The sequence below is a fragment of the Amphibalanus amphitrite genome, unplaced genomic scaffold (genome assembly GCF_019059575.1).
Source record: "Amphibalanus amphitrite isolate SeventyFive unplaced genomic scaffold, NRLGWU_Aamphi_draft 000956F_arrow, whole genome shotgun sequence".
Lineage (NCBI taxonomy): Eukaryota > Metazoa > Arthropoda > Thecostraca > Balanomorpha > Balanidae > Amphibalanus > Amphibalanus amphitrite.
The window spans coordinates 164,113-181,820 of record NW_024882450.1 but is presented as its reverse complement, the minus strand read 5'-3'; the positions used below and the strand labels follow the sequence as shown (position 1 = coordinate 181,820).

Sequence of the window (17,708 nt, the reverse complement as noted above, 5' to 3'; positions counted from 1 at the left end):
GAAAAATGCTAACGACCTTGTATTTCAAGTCTACGAAAAACTGCTGTTGGGGCGTGCCGCGCTTAAATTTAATATAAGTTATGCTTAAAATTAAAACTCAAAAGGTCAAAATGATTTTTGAAGCAATCTAAATAGTCCGCAGTACATGACCCATGTAACTTTGACCTGAGGTCGCTCTGCAAATTGACCGTGCCGCGCTTAGATTTTACCCTCATTAAATTGGGAAGGTCAAATTGTATAGTCAAAATCATTTTTGAGTCATTCTGAGTAGTCCGCAGACCATTTATTTCGAATATGAATCTGAATCCGAATATGTTGCCAAATAGATGAACATCGGGTTAAGTAGCCGCTGCGAACACTAATTCGTGCAAGGGGTCATTTTCACTTCTTCTTCGGACGCCGCAGCCGCGCATCACGCTACCTCCCGCCGCGCGGGGGGCCGAGGGACGCTACCTCCCGCCACACCGGATGATCATCGGGCCTGGGCGCCGCCGCGGCGAGAAAATCAATCCCAAGCACACTGCCAAGTAGTGTACCAAGGTGGTCCAAATTTGTATCCGCCCCTCCTATTGGTCAACGTCACGGCCGCCACATGGATGCATTACGTCATTCCCGTCTGCCAACGACCAATCACAGTATGGTACTTGTGTCTTCATGGTCCCTTCAAATCCTGGGGCCGAACGTAACCTGGGCCCCTGTGTAACCGTGGTCCCGGTGTAACCTGGGTACAATTGTACTCTGGTACTTATGAATGTCACCCTGGACGACGGTGAAAACAGGGCGCCTGGGGCGATTTGATCAAGGTTCGTGAAATTTACACGTGACGTTTGGCATATAGAAGCCCGTTGGAGCAGGAGAAGTTCCAAATGTCACGTGACTAATATGCCCTCCGGCGCCCTGTTTTCACCGGCGTCCCAAATGTTTTTAGGTCAAAAAGCGAAGGAGTTCTATTATATTTTGATTTGTTTGGATTATATCTGCACAGAGGAAAGTAATTTGAAATATTGCAAGTAACGAAGCATTCATGCGATGGCTCATGGGTCTAAGCAGCCTACAAGTAGTGCCTTGAGAGCATTATCATTGGAGTATAAGAGCTTGCAAGAGGAGCCCGTGGAGGGATTTCGTGTAAAACTTGCTGATGATGATAATATGTTTTGTTGGGAAGTTGCATTATTTGGACCTCCACATACTCTTTATGAGGGTGGATATTTCAAGGTTAGTATCATTATTTTAGAGCAACGGGCAGTGGGCACCCATAAAAGTTTGGCTGTTACGAGCCAAATACGTTTGTTTATGCATGAAGCAGATCAAGATTAGATCCATAAATGTAAAGAACTGGTTATCCTGATGATTATAATTGAAGTGAGATTATAAAGGATTTGATGGTATAATTTACTTTTTCAAGTTTCAAGATGATACCTAGCACGACCACCCGACTGGAAAAAATGCCTCCACTACGCTGTAGTTCTCGGCGGAGGTGATGCGCCGAAATTTCGGCGCAAGGGTTTATGCGCCGAAATTATTTTACCAAGCCATGCTTCATGCGCCGAAAATTTTCAAGGCTTACTGATGGCTGCAGGCTGTAGCCACGCACTTTACGTCGAGGGGGGGGGGGGCTGGCGTGTGTGTGTGGCTGTCTTCCAGTGACTACTGTCTACAGACGGTTGTTGGCACAGTCGATGGGATCGGGCAGCCAATAGACATCAGCAGGCCATGCGGGACCGAGCACCAGCGTTCGCTATCACAATTCACAAAATCTCCTGACTCACAAACTCACTGGCATGTTCCATAACATAACCTTTATTTTGTTGCCCGGCTCTGATCAGCAGTAGTGCCCAGCCGGTGACTGACGCCTGACGGGGCCTTCAACAGGCGTGGTGCCAGCACGGCCGATGGGATCGGGCAGATACCAGGCCACGCGGGACCGATTGCCGGCGTCCGCTCACAAACCACACGCCGGAAATACAGGAATCACAACGGTCAATACGCACACGATAGCATACGTTATCTGAACTAGGGGATCCGACAATCCATAACCTCACTCTCGATCGGTGAACTGTTCCCGCCGTGGGAGAGTCACAATCAGGTTCACTGAACATGACTTAAATACCCTGAGACGAACACGAGACAAGATAAGTGACATTTAAGATGTTTAACTCCCGAAGATATTCAACCCTCGCCGGCCGAGGGGGTTGGTGCCACCCCCCCCCCCCCCTGACGGTTTTTTTCGCGACTGCTCCGGAGCCGTTTGCGATAGAGATAGAGAAAACTGTTGCGTCCGGCGAGGGTTAACTTTACATGGTCCCAGGTATGGCTGTTGAAATTGGCCAAAAATAATAAAATAAATGAGGTCATGCAATTTGAGAGCCTGAACTTCTGTGTTGTCCCACCGTCCGCCCTATACGAATATAGCTCATCGCGCAGTCACGGTGAGATTTTTTATTTGTTTGGAACTCTGGGAGCATACGAATACGGGCGGAAGCACTGGATCAAGGCGAAATTTCGGCGCAGGCTTATTTTTTACGCCGAAGTGCGCCGACATTTTCGGCGCAAGCCGTCGATTTACGCCGAAGTACGCCGAAAATTTCGGCGCAAGCCGTCGATTTACGCCGAAGTACGCCGAAAATTTTCGGCGCAAACGCCCAACTACGCTCGAGTTCTCGACGAAAGCGTGCATTTTTTCCAGTCGGGCACGACCATACACAACGATAACATTACCAAATTAAGATGTAAAATAAATTTTATTGCTTGCCTGCTTTCAGGTTGAAATGGTTTCAAGAAATAGGGACTTGAGGCCAGTTTTATGAAACATTATTGCAGCCTCAGCCTTCTTTGTGCAACTAGGGTCCAGTCTTCCATTTCATTGGGGCTTCCTGTGGTATTGTGCAGTGTATGTTCTCTGTGTAAAGTGAGCACGCAAATTGTAAGTTTACAATTTACTGAAAGTACAGTTTTTAAAGTTCCTGTGACCCATTTCAGCTGAATAAGAATGATACATGAATTAATGGTGCCTATACTTTTAATTATTGGATGGTATACCATTAATTTATCAACCTGAGTAAAAGCATATAAGACGACTTTAAAGTCCCATGATACATGATTTATAGATAGTTATGTAGCCTTCTTGTTATATATAATGTTTGGTTTGTTAGTATAAGGTCTGTGGTTGATCTTTTGATGTCTTTCACCATTCTTGAAAGTAGAATGATTAGCTCAGCTCTAGCAGCTGCATACAGGTCCACTGGAATCCTGAACAAATTCCATTTGCTAATTCACCAGGTGGACTCACCTGGGTATTACTGTAAATAATGATCAAATTATCATACAAAAGTAATGATCAACTAACATGTGTCTTGTGCCTATTCAAGGATAGATGCCTCATGCCCTTACCAGTAGCTTACCCTAATGGCTAATTCTAAGGAAAATCATCCAAATGCCAAGAAAACATTGCATTGCTATCTGGCTAGTTGATGGCATATACCATGCAATATTTTGATATGTCATGTGTATTAAATGCTCCAGGCTCCAGGGACTAAAAGTTATCCCAGTTCTGCACAATTAACCATTTTATGCCTGCAGTGGTTGATTAATTGGTTATGTATGAAATGACACATTTTTTCTTGTTTTTCAGGCTCACCTGAATTTTCCCAGTGACTACCCATATTCACCACCTACAGTGAAGTTCCTTGGGAAAGTGTGGCATCCAAATGTATATGAGGTGAGTTTCACATACATTTGTCAACCACTCATTTCATCAAGAGCTTACAAAATGACTGAGGCATATTGTTCCAATATGGTACTCAAACAGGATCCCACTGATGTTAAGAATGCAACTTTAGCCACTTGGTGGCTGACCTGACCCCTAGTCGACTCTACCCTAGCGCTCGGCCGAGTCTCGCGTCGGTCACGGGTCCGCCGCCTGCCCTGTCCTCTGGCTGGCAATGGACAGCGCGACTTGTCGGTCATTAACCGCAGTGTTCGCGCCAGGCCGCCGCCTGAGAGAGGAGACACGACACGTCACTTCCCCTGTCCCCCGAGACATCAGTGATCACTTCCACTTCCACTACCGCCCCTGACTCCGTTTACCCCACATGTACGCGTTCGTTATGAGCCCGAGAGCTCCAGTGAACTGGCTTCGCCAGGATCAGGCGAATGGCACAACTTTGTCACCACCTTTACCGTCGCCCGAGTCTCGGACATCGTCTGAGATATCTCCAGCGTACCGTCCCTGTCGTCTGAAGCGTCTCCAGCGTTTCGTCCCTGTCGTCGCCAGTCACTTTGTCCCCGACAGGGTCTTGTCCAAGGGCGTATAGGCGATCCTAGCGCCACCTGCTACAGTCACCCATGCCTGCCTCTGGGCCGGCTGTGGCGTCCATTCCATGCGTTGAGCGTGATCCCGTGCTCTCTGAGACTTGTGCGTGTCCGGTGTCAATGGCCCGGATATGCAGGTCGCCTGAAACAGATCTGGTTCCATCATTTCATTACCACGATTAACATTTTTTTTTTGTTAATATTTCAGGTTCAGTTGGTGTTTGCGTCTTTGTCTACTGTTAAGCGTGACATTGAATTATGTATAGCGTAACTGTGAAGTTTCAGCCACCGTGACGTTTCTATTGACCTGTTCCAGAATGGCGATCTGTGTATCAGCATCCTGCACCCTCCAACGGACGATCCGCAGAGCGGGGAGCTGCCCTGCGAACGCTGGAACCCTACGCAAAACGTCAGGTGCGTCCACAGTAACGGCAGAGCATCAGTGCGTACTAGACATGAACGTTGATAGACACTAAGATTTTCATCTGTTTATTCGATTTTTTCCCCTCTGATTCTGGGCAACGTGCCTCCGATAAATAGTTAACTGATGTTTGCTTAGGTCCTCCTGTTTTGCAATTACGTCTGCCTCCCAGAGTAGTAACTCTTAAACCTATTTGAAATATAATTAGGTGATGAAAATATTTGAGCCTGCAGAAGGACCAAGACTTGGACCACAAAAGATTCAGAATATGCTTACTTGTATCGCCTTGCGTGAAGCCGCTACCCTCAGAACTATCTAGTATCTACCCTAGTATTTAGTCGCCCTCTCCTCCCAATGAGTCGTTCATTATGTGACGCAGAGCTTCACCACACCCGGCAGGACGATTCTGTTGTCTGTGATATCGCTGCTGAACGAACCCAACACGTCCAGTCCTGCCAATGTGGACGCCTCGGTCATGTACCGGCGCTGGAGGGAGTCCAAGGGCAAGGACAAGGAGTATGAGAACATCATCAGGTGAGATATTGTCGGCGGCGGATGTGTGAAATGTCGTGGAGAGTACCACGGATGTGTTTGTTACTGGTGAGACAAAGGCCTGAAGATGTGGTGAACTGGTGAGCGCTGCACAGCAACGGCCCAAGTTTTAGAATGTCAGTAATAGCGTGTAATGTGTGCCAACGCCCAGCACCTAGAGCTTTTTGTTGTGTCGGAAATCAACGACATTTATGATTACAGTGTCAACGCCATTGATGGTGCTAGCAACTGCGTGTGGCCAGTTTTAAGTTTTAAGCGGAGTTTTAAGTTGCCTTTTACCTCATTTTACCTCGCATCTCCATTACTTGGCAGTGAAATTGAGTGCGTACTGTGGAAATGCCAGATTGTTCTTTGTTTTCGCATGTTGTTAACATGTAACACACCATAAATTGTCCCAATACGTTATGTTCAAACGTGGGTCACCCAGAGTAATGAGTTTTCCTGAAAGCGTCCCCTAGCGCATTTAGATCCGGCCTGTGACGAGTGCCAATTGTCGTGCTACGACCCATATTTATTCTATAGTTAAAGGCAGGGCTGCGGAGTCTGAGTCGGAGTCGGAGTCGGAGTCGGTCGGAGTCGACAGTTGTGACCGGAGTCGGAGTCGGAGTCGGAGTCGATTTTAGAAACCCGAGCCGGAGTCGGAGTCGGAGTCACCGAAAATCTGTCGACTCCGCAGCCCTGCTAGGTCTGCGGAGTCGGGAGTTGGAGTCGGTCGGAGTCGACAATTCTGCCCGGAGTCGGAGTCGGAGTCGGAGCTGGTTTTTGAAAGCCGGAGTCGGAGTCGGAGTTGGAGTCGCAGGAAATCCATCGACTCCGCAGCCCTGGTTAAAGGGACCTCCCACCTTCAAAAAAGTTTATGAATTGGCATGAAAGTGATGTCGCTCGGTTCAGAAAGACCGAAAACCAATAGCTACCAAATTTCATCGAAAAATATTCACCGGTTTTCAAGATATTAGACTTTTACTTTTGTTTACTTTTTGGGATCTCCGCTGTTCCTAACGACTTTATTTGGAAGCAATAGTTTGGCAGCTGAAAGTGCGGCACTTGTTGCGCGCAAAGCAGGATATACCACCGCGTGCTACAAAACGTTTTAGTCAAACATTTAAAAATCGTTATATATCTGCGCTGACGTCACACATTCAGAGGGGTATTCCTATGCGTTAGCCCCTCTGAATCAAAATGCTGCAATTTTTAAATTCAATATTTCCGATTTAAGGCATTTCTCGATGTTGTGAGTGCCGAAACCGGTAATTGCGAGCCAGGGACCCCATTTTGGCTATCTCAACTCAAATCTAATGTTAAGGTGGGAGGGTCCCTTTAACCCGCGCCCTGCTGGAGGGGGGGTGTTTTAACACCCCCCCCCCCTGTGGTCTTTCGCGAATTCGCCGCCGTTTTTACGCCGATTTTATCTAACAGTTTTTCGCAAATAACTTTTGATAGAGGCATGCTAGAGCGATGAAAACGCCTTAGATGTGTTCAGCTGCTCGACGATACGGATCGACTGATATGCAACATGACACTTTCAGGTCAGGTCATGACCTTGACCTGAGGTCAAATTTTCAAGTTGACCTTTCAAGGTCAAGTTACAGTTCATTCGATGCGTCTTGACGAGAGGAACACGATGCCGGTAAAAGTAAGCTCGTACAAGGCTTGGGTCAAAAGTTATTGCAGAAAAAAACTTTCCGAAAAAAATCGGCTATTTTTGCAGTTTTTGCCCCCTGCAGGCAAAACCGTTGACGTTAGGTCAAATCTGAGAAAATAACTCAGAAAGGGCGTTAATAGGACTATCGAATGCGCTTTTCCGCAGCGCTGTAGCTCTATTGGTTCCCGAGTTATGCGTTGGCTTCTTGGAAATTGTCGACATTCGACCTGGAAATCGGCGAAATATTGCCTTCAATGACCTCTGGTGACCTGACCTTTGACCTGACCAAAAAAGTGACCGAAGTGATTTCGTCATTATTTTTGACGCTCTTTCGAACGCCGCCTTCCGCGTATCGCTACGTGGCCCAGGAGCCGAGTTAGAAGAGGGGGGGGTGTTCAAACACCCCCCCCCCCCCAGCAGGGTGTGGAAATCCAGGAACCCCAGCTGGGCGCGGGTTAACGAGTGGCTGGACGTTTGGCAAGGAACAGTCCCTACGGGGACCTGATCTACGCATACCGAACGTCAGCCACCCTCCCAGCACCACGTAGCCGTAGTATCACAGGTCCCAGAGTGTACCACACCACCCCTCTCTGTGACCGCCCCCTCCCCCGCGCTCTCCGCAGAAAGCAGGTGTCTTCCTCCCGGGTCGACGCCGAGCGCGACAACGTCGTGGTGCCCCTCACACTGGAGGACTACTGTATCAAGACGCACGCGCGGCCCGACTCGGAGCCGGTCGACATCACAGACTTCTACGATGACGACTACTTGGACGACGACGACGACGACGTGTCCTCGGACGGCGGTATGGCCAGCCGACGGGGCTCTCACAGCGGCCAGCGGCCGCCGGCCGAGCCGCGGCCCGCCCGGCCGGCCGCCGACGGAGCCGGGCCGTCCGCCGAGCCGGCCGAGACGCCCGAGCGGGCCGCCTCGGCGCCAGAGACCGTCCTGCGTCCGCCCCAGTCCTGGCCGCCCTCCTGAGTGGCCGCTCCGATCCTTTCCACTCCGTCTGAGGTAACTGCAGAGCGTCCGTTCGTTCCATCGACAGAGGCTCCCACCTGGCACCATATCGTAAAACCGCTGAAAGCAGCAGTTCATGTAGAATAAAATCATTGTTCATGTGAAAAGGGATTGGTCACTTGTCAGGTTATAAGATAACTTGTTGGGATATATTTAACATCGTTAGGAAGTCGAATTCGCATTAGCATTATAGTTCGCATTTATTTTCAAATGATTCTTGAAAGGCGATACACGACACAAATACAACCAGTATAGCGCATTTTGGGGCGACTAACGGAGCGAGCGAGAGGGTGAGCCTTGCACGTGCGAAATTTCGAGGGGGTACCTCCAACTGACTTGTGCACGGCACCCTACTAACCGGTCTCTAGCGATGTGCCAAATTTGAGCACAATCGGCCCAGCCGTTCTCGAGATCTGGAAGCGGCACCCTGCACGTGCGCACGTGCAGAATGGGTCCCAACTGACTTGTGCACGGCACCCTAATAACTGGTCCCTAACCGTGTACCAAATTTGAGCGCCATCGGTCCAGCCGTTCTCGAGATCTGGAAACGACCCCTGCACGTGCGCACGTGCAGCAGCACCCCAACTCTGGCACATGGATATGCAGTGCCTAGTGGGTGCCTACCTACATGCCAACTTTCAGCGCAATCGGCCAAGTAGTTACCGAGATATTGCAACAATTACAAAACTGATACCTCTTCGTTTTGCGCGTGGCACGTGCATAAGGGGTCGCCCACATGCATCGGGAATAGTCCAATACTTGGTAGAAGGAATGAAGCTACCCTACAAAAACTACCCCGTGTAAATCGGTCAAGTGGTTGCTGAGATATAAGCCTCGCAAAAGCGTCCGCACGGCCGGCCGGCCGGCCGGCCGCTCATACTCAGAAATTTCCGTTAATCTAAGGAAAGACTTCGCTCGCTCCGTAACCAGTATAACGCCTTTTGGGGCGACTAACGGAGCGAGCGAGAGGGTGGGCCTTGCACGTGCGGAATTTCGAGGGGGTACCTCCAACTGAATTGAGCACGGCACCCTACTAACCTGTCTCTAGCAATATGCCAAATTTGAGCACAATCGGCCCAGCCGTTCTCGAGATCTGGAAGCGGCACCCTGCACGTGCGCACGTGCAAAATGGGTCCCAACTGACTTGTGCACGGCACCCTACTAACTGGTCCCTATCCGTGTACCAAATTTGAGCGCCATCGGTCCAGCCGTTCTCGAGATCTGGAAACGACCCCTGCACGTGCGCACGTGCAGCAGCACCCCAACTCTGGCACATGGATATGCAGTGCCTAGTGGGTGCCTACCTACATGCCAACTTTCAGCGCAATCGGCCAAAAAGTTACCGAGATATTGCAACAATTACAAAACTGACACCTCTTCGTTTTGCACGTGGCACGTGCATAAGGGGTCACCCACATGCATCGGGAATAGTCCAATACTTGGTAGAAGGAATGAAGCTACCCTACAAAAATTACCGCGTGTAAATCGGTCAAGTGGTTGCTGAGATATAAGCCTCGCAAAAGCGTCCGCACGGCCGGCCGGCCGGCCGGCCGCTCATACTCAGAAATTTCCGTTAATCTAAGGAATATATATTACTGAACGGCTCTGGGAAAGAAAAATGGAAACCGAGGTCTTTAAAAAATTGTAGGCACGAGGCGTAGCCGAGTGCCGGAGATTTTTTGAAGACCGAGGTTTCCATTTTTCTTCCCAGAGCAAGTTCAGTAAGATATTTCCCATACGTCGTTTAATATCTATTCAGAAACTCACAATTTAATTATTGAAATCACCTTTTTTAAGAGTTTTATCAAAAAATCACCAGAACTGTAGGTCATCAACCCGTGCCGGAAAACAGTGCAGGAAAGATCACGTGCAAATGTTTCCCGCACGGCTAGGATAATGCTAAAGGGATATCTCGGCGTATGGGAAAATACATTCCTGCCCGGGGCTGGGAAAATTTAATTGTGTCACCGAGGTTTTTAATTGAAAGTACCGAGGGCCGGTAGGCCCGAGGTACTTTCAATTAAAATACGAGGTGACACAATTAAATTTTCGCAGCTCAGGGCAGGGAGCTATTTCCCATACATGCGTACCATTATAGGGAGCGTTGCAAATGTCATGGAGGAACCAAAACGCCCCAATTTCAACCTTGTTAAGTCTTTCGTGGCTATGGTTTGTTGCGAAATGGCGTCAAAGTTTAAGTTTTATATGGTGATGTTTCACTTTATTCATGACAAATAATAAAATCCTTGCATCAAACACAATGTGGGTAAGTATATCATAAGCCAATCAAATAAAATGGACGATAGATAAAATAAGTTATAAGGAGCAAAGTGATGCTCTTCAACTTTATGATGTGACGTCACTCATAATGACGTCATATATTTGAGAGGTGCAGGAAAACGTCGAGGGGTGCAGGAAAACGTCGAAAGGTGCAGGAAAACATATTTTCCTGCATGTCTCGGAAACCAATCAGCATTGACTTCTTGTATGTTTCAAAAGTGTAGCATAATGCACGTGCCATTTTAATGCCTGGCTTTCTCGATTTAAACGTGCAATGTTGCATGTATGGGAAAGACTACGCTCGCTTCGCTCGCTCCGTAATCACATGCATAACACTTTGGTGTACTCCACACGAGAATGAGCTATCTACTGCCTGCATAAAGTTGCCATACTCAGGGGCACTGCTGATATTTTGTTTTCAGGCTGCAAGATGGGGTGAAGATGGGGTGGGCATGGGTCTCCCTCTGGGCCCTACCTTTGCAAATATTTTTCTTCGTTGTTCAGACTAGGATTATGCTCTTGAATATGTAAGGATTCCAGTCACCGTTGGTCAATATCCGTCTAGTAACCGTAGGTCAGTATCCTTACATATTCATGAGCACAATCGTAGTCTGAACAGCAAGTTTTCAGCAGCGCCCCTGAATATTGTAACTTAATGTAGGCAGTAGGTAGCTCATTCTTGTATGAAGTACACCAAAGCGTTACGCATGTGATTACGGAGCGAGCGAAGCGAGCGTAGTCTTTCCTTAGATTAACGGAAATTTCTGAGTATGAGCGGCCGGCCGTGCGGACGCTTTTGCGAGGCTTATATCTCAGCAACCACTTGACCGATTTACACGCGGTAATTTTTGTAGGGTAGTTTCATTCCTTCTACCAAGTATTGGACTATTCCCGATCCATGTGGGTGACCCCTTATGCACGTGCCACGTGCAAAACGAAGAGGTGTCAGTTTTGTAATTGTTGCAATATCTCGGTAACTACTTGGCCGATTGCGCTGAAAGTTGGCATGTAGGTGGGCACCCACTAGGCACTGCATATCCATGTGCCAGAGTTGGGGTGCTGCTGCACGTGCGCACGTGCAGGGGTCGTTTCCAGATCTCGAGAACGGCTGGACCGATGGCGCTCAAATTTGGTACACGGTTAGGGACCAGTTAGTAGGGTGCCTTGCACTAGTCAGTTGGGACCCATTTTGCACGTGCGCACGTGCAGGGTGCCGCTCCCAGATCTCGAGAACGGCTGGGCCGATTGTGCTCAAATTTGGCACATCGCTAGAAACCGGTCAGTAGGGTGCCGCGCACAAGTCAGTTGGAGGTTCCCCTCGAAATTTCGCACGTGCAAGACTCACCCCCTCGCTCGCTCCGTTAGTCGCCCCAAAAGGCGCTATACTGGTTTACCTGTGTCACGTATCGCCTTTCGAGGATCATTTGAAAATGTTTCACCAACTATGATGTTAATGCGAATTCCACTTGCTTACGATGTAGGTGGAACGATACGTTATATTCATCATTTCTTTTGATGGCCTGGATACATTCTGATGGACACCTACATAGCTGTTTGAAACCAGTCAACTAGCATAGCATGCACTCTACATAGTCAAACCTCAGCGTGATATTTGGATTATGATATTTTACCTTTTTCAGACGACCTGGACAACGGGGACGACAGTGGCAACGGCGGCTCGTGATGACCGCCGGCGCCGCGCGCGCTCCTCCCTCGTCTTTCTGGCGGCCGCGGCGCGGCGCTGCGGGCGGCCGGCCCGCCGGGAGAGGCATCTGTCGCCGCGCGGCCCGGCCGGGCGGCCAGCGGCGCCGGCCGAACAGCAATAACCGAGGAGCTGCGGCAGGCGCCTCGGCAGCCGGCGACTCGGCATCCGATGGCTGGTGCGTGCTGCAGGGGCGAGCTTCCAGATCAGTGGCGCGTATTTTACAGACAGACTGTCTCTTCTGTGCCGAGAGGCCCTGTTGCCATATAGATTTTGTAAGATCTGAGTTTGACGTAAATCGGGTATGTCAGCAACCGATCGCGGATTGATACGAATAGACGATAAGATGAGTTGATATGTGTTGATCAAATCGTGTTTTGTCGGCTCTCTTAGCTGATGGCAGCTTTGAGTTGTCAGCAGTGACGACACCGTTTTATTTTGAAGATGCTGCTCGCGAAATTAGGTTACACACGTTGGCATTAGGCAGGTGCTTGCGTTGCCTGACAGAGACTGTAGTATCTACCACCTTAGTTTCTTTCAGTTTGTAAGGTCAGCTGCGGGTGTATGCGAACAAATTTGCCAGGTTTGTCCATTGTTTGTTGGGGAGTAACCAACATGCCGTGTGTATTGTCATTCATCATATTGTAATACACGATGAATAGCTCAACTATTTGTGATGTGCAGAAGGGTAAAAGGGAAATAGGAGCAAGCGATTTACAGAAAATGGTGCACAAATCCATTGCATTATGCGATAGGGAAGCAAGACCCTCCGACTGCTGAAAGTAAAAGAGGACAATACGAGCTGAATCCACGTCCTGCTGGGGTGGTTTTAACACCCCATGCGGTTTTTCGCGAATGTCTAAAAACGGCGGCGATTCGCGTCACCGTTTTTTGACACACTTTATCACACATCTTTTCTGCACTTGTGTGAAAATTTCAGACCAAGGTCACTCAAGTTCAGGTCAGGTCACGTCATTTGAGCTCACCTCATGAAAGGTTTCAATGCCTGCCATAGCTGCACCATGTGACCGATCGCTCCTCAGCAGACTGCGTGGTAGGTATTCTTTTTTTGGACAAAACCGATAATAACTCAAATGCTATGTTATTAGTCGGTCGGATCTCACTGCAAATATAGGGGAAAGTGGGTGTATTGCGCCCTCCTAACCAATTGCGCCCGCCCACATTCCCACGAATTCAATGGCATGTTTAGTATTTTGTTTTCGAAAACATTATTTTCACCACTGGATAGTTCCTTTTATGGCCCAAGCTCTCCGATGAAGCCAATCAGCAAGGCTCATTACGCCATCAAAGATATTACAGCGTTTTCTTACTTTTTTTGCAGCATTTTGAACCGTTGGCTATAAAAATAGGCGATACATGTGTGATTTTGAGAGTGATATTTGGAAAGAAAAATCCTTTTTTTATTATATTTCACTGAAACAGTAAACATCCTTCAGTATCTTTATGGTAACTTCTACGCTTTTATTAAAAAGTACCTCAATTTTAATTGCGCCCATGGCAATTGCGCCAGGGGGGCGCAAATAGAATAATGGTGTAGCTATTGTATCACGACAGTATGAATGCATCATTAACTGATTGCGATAAAGAAAGAGTTTTATGTCAGGTAGGGGAGCAACCCGCCATCGTCAGTCCAAAAATTATTTCTCTCGTCGAACTTATAATGTAGCTGCCATTTAGGCTATGAACTTGCAGTGTAATTGACGAAATACGGCATTTTTAACATGGACTCAGGCGTGAGAGGTGACAGCTATGATACAAAGTTAGAAACTGATGTCAAAAAAGTTGTCGAAACAATAAAAAATATTAATTTTGAGAGAAACGATTTAAAATATAACAATCTAGGCGCATACGTTCATATATATCTAGTCGGTTACATCAAACGTTTTCGTTCCACTTCACAAGCATACCGGACACAAGTAAAGTTATTTACCTGCGCAAAAAAAAAACATCGCGATTTATATCTACATCTATTATGCATCGAGCTTGATTCACATAATACATGTTCAAGTAAGCCATGTCACCGCCCGCAGCGGTATTACCATTATCAGAGCGCGAGTACAGTTTCTCGAGCTTACAAAAGCAGTGATAAATTTGTGCTAAAATAAGTAGAACACGCTCGTTTAATGCCAACCTTGATTCGAACCTTAATTCGGAACACAGTATCGTTTATCGTGTATATCGACTCGATTATTTGTACTGCATCGATTGATTCATTCGAGTATACTCATTCATTCATTCATTCGTTTTCGCATCGCTTCGTCTCGAATCTCGATCATAACTTCTTTCATTCATACCTCATTCATTCACATCATAACATTATGTTTCACCTCGGCATAACATCGAATCGTCCGTAACAAGCCACAATGACATAGACTGCCGGAGTGTATGCATTCCGTCTCCTTTGCTTAGCCATGTTAAAGGATAGGGCGCAATTGGGTTCTAATTGCGCCATCCCCCTGGCGCAATTTACATCAGTTGTTGGTAAACGCGCCCTTTTGCATGTTTTTGAAAAAGCGGCTGTCAGAAGCAAACGAAACATTCTTAATTGATCGGGAGGCTCTTAAATCGTAGCCAATGAGTTCCTCTTTGAAATGGTGAACAGTTCATGCTTACATCTCCAGTGGTTTTCTTACAATTAGCGTTTTTCCTTAACCCGGCCGGGCCCGGGGGGTAATCCCAACCACCGCAGCCCGGGGGGGGGGGGGCGTTTTTCGCCCCCCCTGTCTAACTCCGTAAATAAGAGAGCTACGGAAACAAAAGCGATACCAAACGAAAGGTCCTTACGAGACGATTCTAATGCACCTAAAATTTTTGACCTCAGGTCAATTTTCAAGGTCAGAGGTCAAGGTCAAAGGCCAAAACCGGCACATGTGTAGTGATCTCAAAGTAAGCCTTCTAGAGGACGGCAGGCTGCATCAAACCGGCAAAATTGGGTGTCAAACGAAAGAAGAGAATCTGAGGATTCTGAAAATGTGCTCTAAATCAAAGGTCAAGGTCAAGGTCACGCTCAAAATTGACCTCAAACTTGGCACTTTTTCGCACATCTTGCGTGCTAACTTCCAAGATGTTTTGAAATGTTTTGAGGCTTATCAGTTCCCTATTTGTGGTTCATCTTACGATACAAGGCTGCTCAAAGGTCAAGGTCACAGAAGAGTATCCCTGCTAGAGGCTATTTCACTTATTAAGTTAGTAATAATAAATAAGACAGTTTTGCCATCCGGAAGCTCTAAATGAAGGCTTAGAGAAAAATAGATGCCAGATTCGTGATCAGCGGGTACAAATCCATCATAAACGACCTTTCATGTGTCAAGGTCAACCAGAGGTCATTCGAGGTCACATGAGGTCAACATGAAACTTGACCTTTTCCGAACAAAACATATATCATTCGACGCGGCTTGACAAGGCGAATGCGATGGTACCACTGCCGTAGCTCTAGGACCATTTTTGTCGAAGTTATTTGCGAAAAACTAAAACCACATTTCGGGGTCGTTGACCTGACCTCTGACCTCAGGTCACCAAAACTATTTTTCTATTTTTCTCTAGGTCAAAAGCTACACAGCCGTGCTCGTAATTTGTCTTTATCTCCAAAACTCTATTTTTAGCAGCTATTTGAAGTTTGCGTCTGTGACGCCGAAGTTTGCCGTGCAGGGGTCTAGAAAAATGGACCTTGTGACGTCATCAAGGGGGCTAGGTCCAAATTTTTTACTTCAGAAGATGTCAAATTGATGGGAGAAAAGGTACTGAAAGTTTCGCCTTCCTATCCCTAAGCGTTCGGGAGTTATCGCAAATATTCGCCAGGGGGGGCGAAAAACGCCCCCCCCCCGGGCCCGCGAGGGTTAAGGTGCCGCAATTCACCCTCCTTCCCCTATTTGCCATGCTCCAATCCTTCGATTGGGTCTAACACTAAGCAAAGTATACGCCTTGTGTGGCAATAAAATGCAAAAGTTTGTTTTGGGGGCAAATATAAACTTTCAAGTTTGTTGCCAAATTGGATGAAAAATTAATGCGATGATAATGCTAATCTAAGGTGCGGAGTCTCCCGCGTCTTGCTGTTACGCTTTCCGAGTGACCGATAGCATAGTATTCACGTTATTCTCGGTTTTGTCGAAAAAAAAGAATACCTACCACGCAGTTTGCCGAGTGCTGTACAAATTGCATATCTACGAATTTTGATATGGGTGACATAAGGTCAAGCATAACGTCGTCATAACGTCAAGCCGCACGTCGCGTTTCGAGCCCGGACATTTGCACCCGGGACGTGCGCTCTTACCACACGGAGTCCAACGCTCTACCAACTGATCTACGGGGACGGATGTTTGCATTCGGGTTTCGCCTCGACACAGCCGTCAAATCCTTTGGTTGAGCTTTAGCCGAAACACTGAGCAAGCTGCGCGGGGCAATAGGTGCTCGTAGCGTGGCTGGGTAACCTGTGACGGTGCGAGCTAAATGCGACGTCGTGAGTCGAGCCCTACTCCCGGGTCTGGTCTTATCTAGACACGAACCAGGGATGTAGCCAAGGGGGGGGGGCGGAGGGGGCGCCCGCCCCTCCCTTGGGGTTTTCAGGAGGCCCCCCGAAAGGATTCAGGCCAACGTGGGCCGAAGGCCCACGTTGGCCTGAATCCTTTCGTCCTGAATCCAACGTGGGCCGAAGGCCCACGTTGCCCAAAATCACGTCGGAGGCGAACGAAATTCACGCGGGAATCTAAAAAAATGACGTCAGAACAATCAGGGCCCTCTGACCAGCCTGACAAGTGACAGCTAGGGCCCTTCTCATCTCCTGTGAATAACCACTAGTGTCTGTGTCTGACCGCTAGGGCCCCTCTGACTCCTCAGTAGAGAGGAGGCCCTCTGTGGGTAGGAGGCCCTGTGTAGAGAGGAGACCCCCTGTAGAGAGGAGGCCCTCTGCAAAAAGGAGGCCCTCTGTAAAAAAGAGGCACTCTGTGAAAAGGAGGCCCTCTGTAGAGAGCAGGCCCTCTGTAAAGAGGAAACCGTGTGAAATAAGAAGGCCCTTTGAAGAGAGGAGGCCCTCTGTAGAGAGGAGATCGTCTGAAGAGAGGAGGCCCTCTGTAGAGGAGGACTCCCTCAGTAGAAAGGAGGTCCTCTGTAGGTAGGAGGCCCTCAGTAGATTGAAGGCCCTCTGAAGAGAGGAGGCCCTTTGCAGAGATGACGTCCTCTGTATAGAGGAGGTCCTGTGTAGAGACGAGACTCTGAAGAGAGGAGGCCCTACATAGATAGGAAGCCCTCTGTAGAGAGGAGGTCCCTGTAGAGACTAGAGAGGAGGCCCTCTGTAGAGAGGACGCCCTCTGTAAAGGAGGCCCTCTGGAGAGAAAGACACCCTCAGCAGAGAGGAGGCCCTCTGTAGATAAGAGGCAATCTGTAGAGAGGAAGCCCTCTGTAGATAAGAGGCCCTCTGTGGGCAGGAGGCCCCCGGTAGTCAAAGACAGCGTCGTATATTAAGTACATAGAGTGGAGGCCCACTGTTAGCAAATTACCTTCTGGCTTCTGTTCCCTGCTACTCTTTATAGAGAGTTCTCAGTTCTCACTATAGTGAGAACTGAGAACTCAGGAAACTGTACAGAATAGACTCCCAACTGCGTCGCCGCCCACTGTAGGAAGGGACAGGGGAGGAGGTCCTCTGTAAACAGAAGGCCCTATCCTGTGTAGACAAATTATTTGTATAAATGCGCTCAGAGAAATCATGCCGGGTGCAGTCAACGGTTTTGCCGTCAACGGTTTTACCTGCAGTGGCCGCAAAAACTGCC

General features: G+C 48.2%; 1 protein-coding gene across 2 annotated transcripts; it reads left to right on the top strand.

The window, feature by feature from the left end:
• Window positions 1–784: 784 nt before the first annotated feature.
• LOC122368554 (ubiquitin-conjugating enzyme E2 R2-like) lies at window positions 785–12,592 on the top strand. Of its 2 annotated transcripts, none has more exons than XM_043342575.1 (7): window positions 785–803; window positions 929–1,215; window positions 3,632–3,718; window positions 4,628–4,725; window positions 5,132–5,266; window positions 7,550–7,728; window positions 11,864–12,592. In XM_043342575.1, the coding sequence occupies exons 2-7, from the start codon at window positions 1,030–1,032 to the stop codon at window positions 11,905–11,907; spliced, it is 729 nt and encodes a 242-aa protein (XP_043198510.1). In that variant the 5' UTR covers window positions 785–803; window positions 929–1,029; the 3' UTR covers window positions 11,908–12,592. The 2 variants fall into 2 exon arrangements, with proteins under 2 accessions (XP_043198510.1, XP_043198509.1); XM_043342574.1 differs by having other exon boundaries at window positions 7,550–7,937.
• Window positions 12,593–17,708: the final 5,116 nt, after the last annotated feature.

Bases quoted from the DNA above. Each gene is read 5' to 3' on its own strand.
- LOC122368554 (XM_043342574.1), top strand. From the start codon at position 1,030: ATGGCTCATGGGTCTAAGCAGCCTACAAGTAGTGCCTTGAGAGCATTA. The intron at 1,216-3,631 runs GTTAGTATCATT...CTTGTTTTTCAG, and splicing joins ATGAGGGTGGATATTTCAAG to GCTCACCTGAATTTTCCCAG. The intron at 3,719-4,627 runs GTGAGTTTCACA...GACCTGTTCCAG, and splicing joins GGCATCCAAATGTATATGAG to AATGGCGATCTGTGTATCAG.